We start from the raw sequence: 16,709 nt of genomic DNA on the forward strand, positions 1-16,709 counted from the left end.
GCCACGGGGTGGTTTGGTTGATTGGTGCGGGTGTCTCGGAGATGTTCCCTAATGCGCTCTGCTAGGAGGCGCCCAGTCTCCCCGGTGTAGATGAGACCGCATCGGGAGCAACGGATACAATAGATGATATTAGTGGATGTGCAGGTAAAACTTTGATGGATGTGGAAGGCTCCTTTAGGGCCTTGGATAGAGGTGAGGGAGGAGGTGTGGGCGCAGGTTTTACAGTTCCTGCGGTGGCAGGGGAAAGTGCCAGGATGGGAGGGTGGGGACTTGGGTTCAGGTCCCACCATGGCAGATGCTGGAATTTGAATTCAATAAAGAATCTGGAATTAAAGGTCTAAAGATGACCATTGTCAGGAAAACCAATTGGTTCACTAATGTCCTTTAGAGAAGGAAATCTGCCATCCTTACATGGTCTAGCCTATGCTCCTGATGAAGGGCTTATGCCCGAAATGTCGACTCTACGGCTCCTCGGATGCTGCCTGACCCGTTGCGCATTTTCAGCGCCACACGTTTTGACTCTGACTCTCCAGCAGTCCTGACTTTCCCTACCATGTCACTCCAGTCCCACAGCAATGTGGTTAACTCTAACTGCCCTCTGGGCAATAGATGCTGGCCTAGCCACATCCTGCGAGTGAATTAAAAAAAAAAGACCCCTCTGCAAATGTGAACAGACTTTGGACATGACCAAGAGCAGCCTGCTGTGGGTCAACAGGTGAAGAATGGACACGCGCTTATATTGGTCATGGTGGGTGGTGGAAGCGAGGAGTGAGGGAGTTAGGAGGCGTGCACCATTACATGAAGGACCTATGCCTGTAGAACACAAAAGGGAAGAAATCGGGGAAGAGGAGGAAACCCTCTGCTGAAGAAACAACACAGAGTTCGGCGTTTGTGCTGGATGTTCTCTGCTGGTTGTTATGGCAACTTATTTGCAGGCCTCTGTGCAAAGTGACACTGCAATGAGGCAGTGAGCAACAGCATCAGTTCATGGGCTCAGTTGACTAGGTTCACGAATGGCTACAAGATGAAAGGGTGTTTTATTAGAAACTACTAAAAAATTCAGCTTTGAAATGGGATCAGAGCATTCTCTTGAGCTCAAGAGAGCATGAAAATATCACTGAGGCTGTGACACACGCAATGAATTTTATGGGAAATTGCTCAAGAGAAATGCCAGAACATAGACAACTTAATTGGGCTTCACTGAATTAGCTTTAATTAATACATTGGATGAAAATAATTAAGTTCAAATACCTTATTAAACTTGTCCAGCTACTTAGTACAAGAATGGTGTAGTGATTGTAATGAGGTCAGCAAGGTGTACCTCCTAGAATATGAGTTCCCTGATTGGGGCTGCTAGTCTGGTCCAATCAGGGAGCCATGGCTGTCAGATATAAACAGGAGTTTTTATTTCCCCTGTCACCAAGTCACCCTTTTTTAATACATGGAGAGTCATTCACACTGATCCAGCTCCCTCAGAGCCAGCTCTCTGTTAGAGAGTGTTAGAGATACTGTTCACACTGAGAGCTGGCTCTGAGGGAGCCGGATCATTCTCTGTAAATAAAGGGTGAATCGATGATGGTAGACCACCTCTGTGCAGTTATTTCAAATGGTTATGGTACTGCAAGTCACCAGAGTTTTGTAGGACATGGGTATTAAGTGTTTACGGAACCAAGACAGCCAGATGATCAGCCATGATTTAATTGGAAAACAAAATGAATTGGAGCTTGGACCCTGTCCTTCTGTCTCTCTCATTCCTGATGAAGAGCTCCGGCCCAAAACGTTGATTTTCCTGCTCCTCGAATGCTGTCTGAGCTGCTGCGCTTTTCCAGCAACACACTCTCAGCTCTGATCCCCAGCATCTGCAGTCATCACTGTCTCCCTGCCCTTCTGTTCCTAGTTGGGTCTGTTCCTCTCAGGGCTCAATGCCTCCAATTTAAAATTCTCATCCTATGTTCAAAGTCTTCCACAGCCTTACCCTCTTCTGTCATTGCCACCCTCCTATAGCCCAACAATGCTCGGAAAACTTTGTATCTCTTTAATTCAGACTGCTTGTGCAATCGCCCTTCCAGCTCATTTTGCTGTAAAACTGGTGGCTGTCTCTGCCCTTCACACTGTCATTCCCTCGTTAAACCTCTCTTTATGGCCACCTCTTCTTTGAAGAAGCTTTTCAGTATCTTCCTCAGGACCCAAGCTTTAAATCACCCCTCTCCAATAGATACTATTTTGGCTCAGTGCCTACATTTATCTGACTTCTCTTCTGCGAAGCACATTGAGATGTTTCCCCACATTAAAGGTGCTACATAAATACAAGTTGTTATTGCTGGTATACTCTCAGTACCGATCTTCAACTTCAATGACTATTGGCAGTCAAGGGGTCTTAATAATTGTCCGCTCCCACACAGGGTACAGTCAAATCTTCAGCAACATTTGGAGTCTGTCCAATGGAAATGTGAACTCAGTGCACAGTCTCAAAAAACTTCAAAGGAGCAATCAGATAGACAAAACTAGCTCACCGCTGCTTGCAAAACTGCCCCTGGTTATTACTGCTGCAATCTTGCATTGTCAGCATTACTGGATGGTTGCAGAACCATGCAGTGAAGAAATAGGATGTGAACCTTAACCCCCTTGGACCAGCAAGGTCCTAGCTTTGCTCTTAAGCCTGGGCTCAGAGGCTGGCTTCAGCCACAGCAGCAGGGATACTTGGATTGGTTTCGAGACTCTGTTGGGGTGGGGTGTGGGTTTTGGGCATCTGTGGATAGCTGGGGGCAGAGTGTATGAGAAATGAATTTCCCTGCTCCTAATTAAGGGGTAGACAGGAACATAGAGTTGTGACCGCAATCAGATCAGCAGGTACGAAATGAACAGTCGAGTGGAGCTGAAGGGGCCGAATGGCCTACACCTGCTCCTAATTTGCATGTTCGCTATCTAAAGAAACAAATGATGATGTTACTGGAGCACAGAATCAAAGGGGATGCTGCCCCATGTCACCACTTCATCAATCTGGCCATTCAGCCCATTATGCCTGCTCCAGCTCTCCAAAAAAGCATAATGACTTAGTACAATTTTCCCATCATTTCCCTTTAACCCCACTCAGTATGTATACTTATGTAAGTATCTAGTGCCCTCTCGAATGTGCTGAATGAACCTGCCTCCATCACATGCATTCCTGAATCAAACCACTCGCCGTGTGAAAAAAGACAATTCTCCCATTGCATTTTGTCTTTTGGCAAATAAGTATTAACCCATGTCCTCTTGATCTTGTCCTTTTGTTCTGTCCCCTGTCTACTCTGTCCAGAACCTCTCAAAACCTCAATCAAATCCTCTCTCGACCGTCTCCTCTCTAAACGGGCCAAGAGGTAAAACAAATCGCCTTGTTTCTCTTGCCCAAGGAGAAGGAGTCATGAGTGACAGCAGAACCTTGTCCAAGCCAGAAGCATCACTTTCAGGCGTGGGGCATTTTGTCCTCAATCTTGGCTGTTCATAAAGTGAATGAGTCCAGCAAACAAGAATTGGTTTAATACGAGTTGGAAACACACGTCAATTCTGGGTCAGACGCAGACACGAACATTAACTGCTGCTGGAGGACCATTAACTTCGTGAAAGACCCCCTTTGGCCTGTCAAAGTCTTAATGGTTTTACAATGCACACAGCTGTCCTCGATCTAGTGTTACAGACTGACACACACGAGGTCCAGGAATATATGCTGATGGTCACACTTAGGCTGCAATGCTTCACTGGGGACAGGCCACACAGAGTATGTAGAAGGCCCACTTGCTGTATTACATCCAAAATCTGGAGACCATGTAAAAACCCCCTCAAGCCATACATTTGATATGAAATGTATACTGTAAATATAACAAGTAAATTGTAAGTTCACTGAAGAGTCTCAGGAGTGCTGCATGCTGCATTAACAGAACATGGATTGTACCACATTTGGCTATGTAATAAGCTTTTGGAAAGATTATGAATGAAGTAAATGTTGGTGGACAAAAATTGACCCCAAATCCTCAGTAAACATTTAGGGTGCAACACAGTTCCTTCTCACATTAACCAGAGGGTAGAAGGTGGGCACTTACCCCAATGATGGCATTCAGTTCAGCCATGGTGACTTGCTTGGCACGCTCTATTGCCTGCACTACCTGTTGTTGATGCTGTCAATGAACCAGAAAGAGTATTGAGTAAGTCAAAAGACACATTTAAGAATATATTTCAAAGGAATAAAAGTTCTTTTTTTCATTTCTATAAACATGCATATTTTCGCCACAATTCAACTCCTTAATCTTAAAAAATGTTTTAAAAACCCGAAAGAACTGTGTATGCTGGGAATTGAAAACAAAATTGGAAATTGCTGGCAGCATCTGTGGACAGTAATCAGAGTTTTCAGTTCTGATTCAGTGACTCTTTTCAGAACTTGTAAAAAAAAAAGCATCCACAACAGCTTTATTTAATCTTATTATCTATTATTTATATAATCTTTTATGTCAAACAATACTCAAAAATGCTTCACTGTACCATTATTAAACAAAATATGAAAGCGAGCCACATAAGAATTGTGGTGCTGGAAAAGCACAGCAGGCCCAAAGGAGGAGATTGGGTGTAGAAAGGTTTTATCAAGGTTATCTGGAATATAAGGTCCAGGCAATTGAAGTCATGATCTCCAAGGGTGCAGAGATTGAAACTAGAGATGCTCAGAAGGTCAGCATAAAAGGAGTGCCAAACATTGAGGGGCTGGAGGTGATTATTGAGCAAGGGAGGGATGAGGCAAGGGAGTGACCTGAAAATACAAATAGGAACTTCAAAATCAAATTAATTGCTTCTTCCTTCAGTCACATTTTGTGTGTGCAATCCGTTTTGTTGAAATCCATCCAAACATTTTAGAATTATCTTGTTCACAAATAGATTAACAAATATTGACAAAAACAGTAGCTCTGCCCACCTCCATTGACACAAGTGATACTGGGATTTCCATCAAAGTTGGAGATGATGAGAAGTTTCTGCTCTTAGCGAGTTGTTAATCTTTAGGATTGTCTGTGCCAGAGAGCAATGGAGGCTGGTAATTGAACATATTTAAGGTTGTGTTGACTAGGAGCCAATGTAGGTCAGTGAGCACATGGTGAGAGGTGAAAGGAGCTAGGAATTTGGGCAGCCACAAGTTTACAGAGAGGAGAATGCAGGAGACCAGCCTGGAGAGATGTTGGAAGGGCCAAACCTAAAGGTAATGAGGTCACTGAGGAGGGTTCCAGATGAGCTGAGTCAGTGGGAGATCAGGTTGTTACAAACGTAAAAAGGCAGTCTTAAAGACTGAGTGAAAAATGGTCATGTGGGTTGACTTAGACCAACCCTCTTCCAACCACACTGCCCTAGAAGCTGGCAAACAGCTACATCAGATTCTCTTTTATTATTTCTGCCACCTGAAGACCCTGCCCACCACTGGGCTGATGCCAGCAGTCGTCAGATAAAGCTAATGGGCATTAATTGGGCAACCAAGACTCTCAATTGGCAGTGGGTCAGAAAGACTGTCCTGAGGCCTCCTCACCAAAGACTGAATCAGACTTGAGATAGGAGGGTGGTAGGGTCCTGAACCAAATCCCTGCCGACTGATTAAAACCCACCCACCCACACCACAAAATGTGGCACCGAGCAATGTGGAAGACACTGCCCTTAAGGTTGGAAGGAGTTGGAGAGATGCTGCGAGTGAGACTGCTGGTAACTTGAGTGGAATCAGCCATACAGAGACGATTGGCCTCAGGAAAATCCCGGCTAGAATGAGATACGTCAAGGGGATATTCCCAACAGTGAGTGTGAGGTAAAACGTCAAGGAGGGCAAAGTTGGGGAGGTGGAAATTGGAAGTCTGACTGATGAACAGGACATTTAGCGTGAAGTGCAATACACAAACTAAGTTATGAAAAATCTCAGCTTACTAGGGATTTTCCATCGCTACCTGGAAATCTTTCAGATGAGTCTCATCAGTTTTGACAAGTGACTTGTGTGAGATTGAGCAGTCTCTCAATACCTGTGCAAATGGAGTTGAACCTAAAAGGATCCAAATGTCTTGTACTCTCACGCAGCTGAGACTGGGGTCTCTCTTGCACTCATTGTTAACAGGTCATTTCCTCATACGGTTCCTGGTTTACAGCAACTGCTAGTTCCATTTTTATTGCATACACTTCCTTGGGATTTTTTTTACTGGCACTTTGGGATGGCAATGTGTAATTCTACTCGTAGTTTTCTATTAACCTGCAAATTAGTAGTCTGCAGATGAGAAATCTCTGTTACACACTAATGTATTTTCTCATACAATCAACAATGGTATCAAAGGGTCTTACTTATTTCAGTCGTTTGTATCCAATCAATTTTAATGAGTTTGAAAGTCATGGAGATGTATAGCATGGAAACACACCATTCACTCCAACTTGTCCGTGCTGTCCAAATATCCTAAAATGATCTAGTCCCATTTGCCAGCATTTGGTCCATATCCTTCTAAAATCTTCCTATTCATGTACCCATTCAGATGATGGTCCAAGGTATTTTAAGATTTTGACCTGGAGCAGTAATTAGGAAAATGGGTTGCTGTGCCCTATAATGTGAAATGACTGTTGCTTCTCACTTTGAAGTCAGATATAATAAGTAACATTCGGACTACACAAATAACAGGCAATGACCATCTCCGATAAGAGACAATTTAACCATTACTCCTTGACGTTACTATCACCAAATGCCTCAGTACTGACATCCTCTGAGTTACCATGGACCAGAAACCCAACTGGACTCACCATATAAACAGAGTGGTTACAAGAGCTGGTCAGAGGCTAGGGATGCTGCAGAGAGTAACTCACCTCCTGACTCCACAGAGCCTGTCCACAATCTACAAGGCACAAGTCAGGAGTGAGAGGAAATACTTCCCACTTGCCTGGATGAGTGCAGCGCCAACATGCTTTGAATGAGTGGATACTAAATATTCTGAAGAACTACTGAGCATGGGAATGTTCACAGGGTCTTGTCACTTACCCCTGAAAGTATTGGCTCAGTTGGCGCCACTTTCACCCATGAATGGTCAGGTTCAAGTTCAACTTCAGGGCTTGAGTATAGAAACCAGGGCTGAACACAACAGTACGGAGGCCCTGTACCACTGCCTGATGTATCGTCTTCAGGACCAATCACTGGACCCAGGTCCCATCTGCCTGACTTGTATGGATGTAAAAACTCTTATGCTGTATGTTGAAGAAAAGGAGAAGAGTTGCCTCACGCACCTTGGCTAATAGTGTTTCCCTGAATAAGACCATGAAAACGCTATATCCGCTCAGGTTTGCAGGGCTGGTTGTGCAGGTTTGCTGTGTGCTATTGTCATCGGCGATCTGTCACAGATGATGATGACTCTCTTTACTCTCAGGTTGAGTCTGTGGGCGGCTGTACAGACCGGTGCCAAACTTGGGGCAGAAGGTGGTCACGGGAAGGGGTAGATGAGGCATGGGTGTGGCAGCACGCTCCCTTCGCTGTTCCGGTTTCCGATTTCCCCGCCGGCGAGTCTCGAGGTGCTCAACACCTTCCCAGATGCTCCTTCCTCTGCTTTGGACAGTCTTGGGCCAGTGATTCCCAGGTGTCTGTGGGAATGCTGCACTTCGCCAGAAAGGCCTCGAGGGTATCCGTGAGGCATTTTCTTTATCCACCTGGGGCTTGCCTGCCGTTTCAGAGCTGGGTGTAGAGCACCTGACTGGGGACTCTCGTGTTGATCATGCGGATGATAAGCCCAGCCCATTGCAGCTGATCGGCGATTGTGGGTGGTGGTGGGGGGGAGGGGGGTTATATTCTGTGGATATTTGCTTGGCATTGGTGCATCTGTCTTCCCAGCAGATTCACAGAGTCTTGCACAGACAGTGGTGGTGGTCCTGCTCCAGCACCTTGAGGTTCCTGCATTCCTGTGTAGCTTTGAAGTGTGAACTGTATGCTATATTACAATAGTAGCTATGCATCAAAGGTATTAGATTGACTGTAAAGTGCTTTAAGATAACCGGTGGTCAGGAAAAGGCTGTAAAAATACAAGCCTTTAATTTTAACGAACACACAAGTATTAGCGGAGAGCTTTAGCCTCTTTAGAATGGCAACACACTTTGTGCCTGAATGGTGAGGCCCAAACGTGCCTCCATTATCGGGCCGTTCAGACAAAGTTCCAATGTATAACCAGCTCATTTACTTCATTGTAGTTTGCAGGAGCTGCATGCAAACTGACTGCTGTGTTTTCAGTAATCCAATAGCATCTACACTTTGATATCCTGGGGTTGTGGAAGGCACTAAGTATTCCTTCCTCATTCTTTCACATTTGGAAAAAGTTTACAGCCCTGGCAGATGTCTAAGCATTCACCAGCATACTATCCTCTGAGTTGCCTCAACCTTTCCAAGTGTTATTCTGGATCAGTGGTGCTGGAAGAGCACAGCAATTCAGGCAGCATCTGACGAGCAGCAAAATCGACGTTTCGGGCAACAGCCCTTCATCAGGATGAAGGGCTTTTGCCCGAAACGTCGATTTTGCTGCTCATCAGATGCTGCCTGAATTGCTGTGCTCTTCCAGCACCACTGATCCAGAATCTGGTTTCCAGCATCTGCAGTCATTGTTTTTACCTTTCCAAGTGTTAGACTGGGGACAAAACATGCTGTAGTCTGGTGTTAATGACTGATCAAACTCTCGACTGTAACACCCTTTCCCAAGGCCTGGGGGAAGATTTGTGGTGCTGGAAAAGCACAGCAGGCCAGGCAGCATCTGAGGAACAGGAGAATTGACATTTCAGGCATAAACCCTTCCTGAAACATTGATTATCCTGTTCCTCAGATGCTGACTGTCCTTTGTCAGCACTACACTCACGACTCTGATCTCAAGCATCTGCGGTCCTCACTTTCACCTGGGGGAGATTTCACTGATATCATTATTCACAGAGTTTTTAAACTGAAGTCAGGACTCATAATGCATCTCTCTCCACACTGAAGCATAAAAATACAGATGGCTTCATCAGTAAGCTTGACTTTGTTACAATTAAAGTAACCCATTTAGAGCAACAAGTTCGAATTGGGTTCAGAAAACGTGAAGGAGAAAGTGAGGACTGCAGATGCTGGAGATCAGAGTTAAAAAGTATGGCACTGGAAAAGCACAGCAGGTCAGGCAGCATCGAAGGAGCAGGAAAATCAATGTTTTGATCATAAACTCTTCATCAGGAATGTGATCTGAATTGATCAATCTTGTATTTCCCAATGTTTGGTCTGCACATCGAGCCAGATTTCTCTCTCAGTGTGTCTGTCACAATTTATACTCTAGTTTCCTCCACTTGTCAACATAAGAACCCTTTCTCTTCCCTCGGCATATCTAGCTTATCAATTCCAGCACAGTGTCCAGTAACGATCACTAGGACACAGGAGATATACCATAGGCATTCAGTGTGGCAAACAGAAAAGCCAAGAGTAGCTTCCAAATATGAAAACATTCAATTTCAAAGAAGGCTGGAGAAAAACGAGAACGTCTTGACTTGAAAGGAGTCAATTGACAGTCAGTGTTTTGCTTACTTTTCTTTCTTTCTTCATTCATGGGCTGAAGGCATCACTGGCTAGGCAGCATTTATTGCCCATCTCTAATTGCCCAGAGGGCAGTTAAGAGTCATCCACATTGGGCACAGATGTCAGGTGAAAGGGGAAAGATTTAAAAGGGACCAAAGGGGCAACCTTTTCACGCAGAGGATGGTGCGTGGATGGAATGAGCTGCCAGAGGCAGTGGTGAGGCTGGTACAATTATGACATTTAAAAGGCATCTGGATGGGTATATAAATAGGAAGGGTTTAGAGGTAAAATGGCCAAGTGCAGGCAAATGGGACTAGATTAGGTTAGGATATATGGTCGGCATGGATGAGTTGGACCAAAGGGTCTGTTTCAGTGCTGTGGGTGTGGAGTCACATGTAGGCCAGACCAGTTAGGGATAGCAATTTTCCTCCCTAAAGGACATCAGTGAACCACACAAGTTTTTCCTAATAAGGACAATGGATTCATGGTCATTATTAGACCCCTAACTCCGGACTTTTACTGAATTCAATGACAGGACTTGAAACTGGGTCCCCAGAGACTCTCTTGGTTAACAGCCCAGCAATAACACCACCAGGCCATTTACCTCCTCTTTGGTTAATAACAAGGGACATGACAGATACTCATTGCAGCTCTGGGTTTGGGAAGGGAAAACAGACCAGAGTGTATATAGAGTCATAGAGATGTACAGCATGGAAACAGACCCTTCGGTCCAACCCGTCCATGCTGACCAGATTTCCCAACCCAATCTTGTCCCACCTGCCAGCGCCCAGCCCATATCCCTCCGAACCCTTCCTATTCGTACACCCATCCAAATGCCTCTTAAATGTTGCAATTGTACCAGCCTCCACCACTTCCTCTGGCAGCTCATTCCATACACATACCACCCTCTGCATGAAAAAGTTGCCCTTAGGTCTCTTCTATACCTTTTCCCTCTGACCCTAAACCTATGCCCTCTAGCTCTGGACTCCCCCATCCCAGGGAAAAGATTTTGTCTATTTACCCTATCATGTCCCTCATGATTTTGTAAACCTCTATAAGGTCACCGACACTCTAGGGAAAACAGCCTCAGCCTGTTCAGCCTCTCCCTATAGCTCAAATTCTCCAACCCTGGCAACATCCTTGTAAATCTTTTCTGAACCCTTTCAAGTTTCACAACATCTTTCCGATAGGAAGGAGACCAGAATTGTATGCAATATTCCAACAGTGGCCTAACCAATGTACAGCTGCAACATGACCTCCCAACTCCTGTACTCAATACTCTGACCAATAAAGGAAAGCATACCAAATGCGTTCTTCACTATCCTATCTTCCTGTGACTCTACTTTCAAGGAGCTATGAACCAACACCCCAAGGTTACTTTGTTCAGCAACATCCCTAGGACCTTGCCATTCAGTGGATAAGTCCTGCTAAGATTTGCTTTCCCAAAATGCAGTGCCTTGCATTTATCTGAATTAAACTCCATCTGCCACTTCTCAGCCCATTGGCCCATCTGATCAAGATCCCGTTGTAATCAGAGGTAGCCTTCTTCGCTGTTCGCTACACCTCCAATTTTGGTGTCATCTGCAAACTTACTGCCTGCTCATTATCCAGCCATTCGTACTAGATGTGATCTGTCACTTGGTTAAGTGTACCTTGAAGAGAGTTGCCATGACATCATCACTGCATCATAGCATGTGATCGAAGGGTCTCAGACTCCATCTTACCATCGGCTAACTTGAAGCATGAGGCTCTATGTGAGTTAATAACTTGATGTTAGCCCAGGCAGACAAGACTGTGAACGTAATGTTCCTAATAATCACTACGTACAATAAATGTTTGTGGGTTCTGAGCTGGCAACATCACATCCCATGAGCAAATAAAAAAACCTCAGAGATGCAGAAAATATTACAATTATATAAATAGAGAGTTTTCTTGGAGAATGTTCATGCTAGTAATAATATAGCAAAGAATAGCAATTGGAAGGTTAGTTTTTCCAGAGTAGAGCAACGGTGAGTCCCCCCCCGCCTCTTTCAGGAATCAGGGATGGAGAATGCTGCACACGGCAGTCCCCTGCAACCGCAGATTGCGGTGGTTCACAGACTCCCAGCCCGAGGCTGGAATTGAACCTGGGACCCTGACGCTGTGAGGCAGCACTGCAGCCCCAAACACGATGAACAGAAGGGCCATTTTCAGTGCTGTCGATCTACTGTACATGACTTTATGACACAGACAAGGGGAATTTTAATTTGTTTTTAGGTGGTTGTTCAGATTTGGAACTTGTGGCCTCAGAAGTTAGTGGTGGGGTGTCATTTAATATTTTTAAGATGGAAGGGGCCCCTTAAATATTTTTAAGGTGGAGATGGGGGGAAGGCACTAAATATTTTAAGGTGAAGGTGATGTGTTCATTAAATATTTTCAAAGTAGAGGTATGGGGATAATCATTAAATATTTTTAAGGTGGAGGTGGATAGCCTTTGCTTCCCTTGCTTAAGAAGATTCTATCGTGAGTAGATGGAGTGCAGATTTCAAAACATAAACAGATAATCCAGGATCTGCTGAAATGGTGGCGCAGGATGGAAGGGTTAAATGGTCTTCTGTCTTGATTTCATGGATATATTCATATGCTCTTACGTTGACATCTCAAGGTGTCAAGGAAGGTGCCCCTTACAGGGACGGGGTCAGAAATCAGGGGGTCTTTTTATATATACAAGGCTAAAAGGCTGAAAGCAAGCTGATTCACGCCAAAGCTGACTTCAAGCTAGCAACCAGTAAATGACCTGGATTTCTTCAGTCACATTTTTATATCAGTGAACAAGGTTGCAAGGCTCTCAATGTTAGTATTATCAGCAAGTTCCCAAGGTCATTAACAACCACCTATATTTTTATAGCAGCTTTCATGGAGTCAAACGTCCCTGAGATTGTTATCAAACACATGATGCTGTGTGATGTAAGGAGTTATCAGGGCCCCGTGCTAACTAACAAAAGGACAGCATTGTAAATGCTGGAGATCAGAAGTAAAATCAGAAACTGCTGGGAGAAACTAAGCAGGTCTGGTAGCATGTGTAGACACAGAAACAGAATTAACATTTTGAGTCCAATATGGCTCTTTGTGCCAGAGAATGAAGAACTTTTAATTCAGGAACCAATAAGATTTCTCAAATGGTACATTTTAAGGAGCATTGAAAAGGAGGAGAGGGACTCAAAAGAGGTTCAGAGAGATAGTTCTACATATTGGGGCCTGTCTGAAGGCACAGCTATTAATGAAGGAGTCTATTAGTAGCCAGAGACATGTATTTGAACTGAGAAACAACAGTTAGTCATTCAGCACCTCAAACCCGTTCTGCTCATCAATTAGATGATGACTAATCCATACCCCATTTACAGTTACCTGCCTCAGCTACATCACCTCCAAATTGGCCTAGCTCTGAGCTAAAGAACATTTCATCCTGTTATTGATTTCCCCCAGCTACATAGTTTCAATGTCTGAATCCCATGTATACAAAAATAAAAATCTGTGACCTGCCCCCAAGCTAATAATCACACTTTTTAAAATTAATTTGTGGCATGCGATTGTCACTGGTTAGCCAGTATTTACTGCCCTGTCCCTAGTTGCCCTTGAAAAGATGGTAGCAAGCTGCCTTCTTGAATCGCTGCTGTCCACAATACCCTTCGGGAGGAAATTCCAGGATTTTGACCCAGCGACAGTGAAGGAACGGTGATATATTTCCAAGTTAGGACGGTGAGTGGCTTGGAAGGGAACTTGGTAGTGCTGGTGTTCCCATGTATCTGCTGCCCTTGTCTTTCTAGATGGAAATGGTTGTGTGTTTGGAAGGTGCTGTCTGAGGATCTTGGGTGAATTTCTTCAGTGCATCTTGTAGATAGTACACACTGAGTGGCAGTGGTGGAGGGAGTGAATGTTTATGGATGTGATGCCAATCAAGCAGCTACTTTGTCCTGGATGGTGTCAAGCTTCTTAAGTATTCGATGGTCAGCATGATTTGGAGATGCCGGTGTTGGACAGGAGTGTACGAAGTTAAAAGTCACACAACACCAGGTTGTAGCACGAGCTTCCAAATAAACCTGTTGGACTATAACCTGGTGTTGTGTGATTTTTAACTTCTTAAGTATTGTTGGATCTGCACCTATCTAGGCAAGTGAGCAGTATTCCATCACATGCCTGATGGAATACTCCAACAATGCTTTTCCATAGGAAATGGTTGAGGCAGGGATTTCACTTTGAGGGAAAATTGAATAACTCTTTGAAGGTGAATAGCAAGACTTTGAGGAGAACGAGGGGCAGTGGCCTTGGCTTCTGATTGGTTGAGGAAAAATCCCGAGCAGACATGATGGGCCAAATGGCCCCCTTTAATGACAGGTGAAACCTCTAGTTCTACGGTTCCTTCCCTGTGCCCCATATCCACACTCCCAAAAAGAAATCAAAGAACATGAACTGAATAAAGTCACAATAATGAAGACTTCACAAATTTGTAAAATAAAATCCAAACAAAGGCTGTTCTCCACAAAACCTGTTGGCTCTGAAATACAAATTCCCTCCAAATACAAAGAAGCAGTTACAGGGCCCAGATTGGGAGCATTGCAGCAAGACTAGTCCAACAAATTAACATCCTGGGCTATCCTTAACAAGATCTTAATACTGTGGCTTCTCATGGGTCAAAATGATTTGGTGCCTGACCACTCTCGGTTCAATACTGCAATTAATCCTGTGCAGTTCATTAACTTAATAGTTTCATCTCTGACACTTCCAAGTACACTTTACAGAAGATCTGTAGGAGAAGAGATGTTACTGCCAGCAACAAATCTACACCATATTCTTCAGCACAGTCTCCAGCCATGGTTACAGTAAGCCATACAGGATCAAGAACAATGCGGAAGAAACATTCCCAACATCAAAATGGTTACAGCACAGCATGAGTACATAGGCCCTCTGCGTTTGCCCAAACTCTCTGAAGGCATAATTCCCCTCATGTTAGTTCCCCACCTCCCTCTCATAGCACAGCAAATTCTTCCTTTTCAGGTAATAATCCCATTCCCTTTTGAAAAGCTCAACTGAATCGGACTCCACCACATTCCAGATCCTTTGCCTTTGCTGCAATGAAAACATTTTACTGTTTCTCCTGTCACCATTGCTTCTTTTGCCAATTACCCTTCTTCTGTGTCCTCCTGTTCTCAACCTTCCTAACAGTGGGAATAATTTTACACAATTTACTCTGTCTAGACCCCTCGTGATTCTGAATATCCCTTTCAACTCTCTTCTCAAGAGGAAAACAGTTCCAAAAACTCCCATCTGTCTGCATCACTTAATTTCCTCATCCCTGGAACCATTCTCATGAATCTTTTCTGAACTCTCTCTGAAGACTTCACTCTCTTCTTCCTTAGTGTGATGCCCAGAACTGCTCACAATACCCTATTTTTGGCTAAACCAACGCTCCATGTAAATTTGACATAATATCCTCGCTTTTATACTCTTTGCTGCCATAAAAAAAACTCAATACTATCTGCGTTCTTAACCACTTTCTCAACCTACAGCATGGAAAACAACGTTTTTCCACTGTACCTCAGTACATGTGACAACAATAAATCAATCTATCAATTACTTATTCAAGTCCCTCTTTCCAGCACCCCCTTTGGAATTGTACTCTTTATTGTGTGTTGTATTTTCCTACCAAACCACTCTCTGGGCCAGAAAATCCCAAAGGACCACCACCTTCTGAGAGAAGAAACCTCTCCTCATCTCAGTCCTAAATGGTCTGCCCCTATTTTATCGCCTTATCCTGTACCTCACCAGCCAAGAGAAACCTTCTCTCTGCATCTACCCTGTTGAGCCCTCAAGGAATTGCACATATTCAAATGAGGTCACTACTCATTCTTCGAAACCCCAGAGATTTGATTAGAAAATATAAAGGGATATGAAGATATGACGTTGAGTTGAGGATCGGTCAGGATCTTGCATAAGGGCAAGGTGGGCTCAAAGGCCTGAATGGCCTACCTCTTCCTGCTTCTATTCCTTATATTTTTTAATATTATGCAGTACCCTCAAGTAGCCAAGAATACAGAGGAGGGCAGGATACTACAGCATTACCACTACCATTAAGTTGGCATCCCAAGGGAGTCTATATATTCAGGAAAGGGTGTTCAAGAGGAGAATTAATAGCAGCAATATGATGGCAAGCCGGTACCTTTAGTAATTGGTGTCTTGCAGCATTATCTATCATAGTGGAGTCCATACCCCAACATAGGTTAGCACTTCCTGAGCAGGAATAGAGTAAATTGGGGGCCACTGACTTACTGAAAGTAAGTACTGAGAGCACCACTTAAGTTTCACTACACAACCAAAGCTAAAAATATTTCTTGCCTCCAACTAGCTGATGAGTGGAACAGGACATAACTTGATGTAGTGACAATATTGTTAAGTGGCTTGGGAACGTCCAGCTCTATCATTTGTGCAGTCAAGCAGTGCTCCGGGGCCACGATGCTTGTTTACTGATTAAATGAACTCTGAGTGCAGTACCAGAGGACCTTCAAGATATCAATACCTGCAGCCATGTCAAATCAACCATGAAGGACTGTGTGCTCCCAGTTCTTAAGCAGTCTCTTTCATCATATTTGTCAACCAGCCTGTATTGGAGCTGCAAGCATAGTGTAGCATCTGTTACGATGATTTTTTTAAAAAGAGGTCATAATATTTGTGCTCCCAATGGTTAATCGATAATTCCTAAAACCATTTCAAAAGGCTCACAGGTGACACAGTGGCTCAGTGGTTAAAACTGTTGCCTCACAATACTACAGACCCGGGTTCGATTCCAGCCTCGGGCTACTGTCTGTGTGGAGTTTGCACATTCTCCCCGTGTCTGCATGGGTTTCCTCCGGGCGCTCCGGTTTCCTCCCACAGTCCAAAGATGTGCAGGTTAGATGTGGATTGGCTGTGCTAAATTGCCCATAGTGTGCAGGGTTGATAAGTGTGGTACAGGAAAATCACAACAGGTGAGGCAGCATCTGAGGAGCAGGGGAGTCAACATTTCGGGCACAAGCCCTTCATCAGCTCTTCTCATTCCTGATGAAGAGCTTATCTCCAAAACATTGATTCTCCTGCTTCTCGGATACTGGCTGTGCTTTTCTAGTCCTCACTTTCTCATAGTGTCCAGGGAGAA

At 44.2% G+C, this 16,709-nt stretch overlaps 1 protein-coding gene across 8 annotated transcripts in view; it reads right to left on the reverse strand.

Moving 5' to 3' along the window:
• The window catches only part of LOC122565381 (transducin-like enhancer protein 4), a 212,787-nt gene that overhangs the window by 112,624 nt on the left and 83,454 nt on the right, over positions 1-16,709 (reverse strand). For all 8 annotated transcript variants that reach the window (XM_043721306.1, XM_043721301.1, XM_043721304.1 and 5 more), the window contains one exon: positions 4,077-4,151. In XM_043721306.1, the coding sequence (XP_043577241.1) occupies positions 4,077-4,151 (75 nt within the window). The remainder of the gene's footprint in view (positions 1-4,076; positions 4,152-16,709) is intronic.

Source organism: Chiloscyllium plagiosum, chromosome 31 (genome assembly GCF_004010195.1).
Source record: "Chiloscyllium plagiosum isolate BGI_BamShark_2017 chromosome 31, ASM401019v2, whole genome shotgun sequence".
NCBI lineage: Eukaryota > Metazoa > Chordata > Chondrichthyes > Orectolobiformes > Hemiscylliidae > Chiloscyllium > Chiloscyllium plagiosum.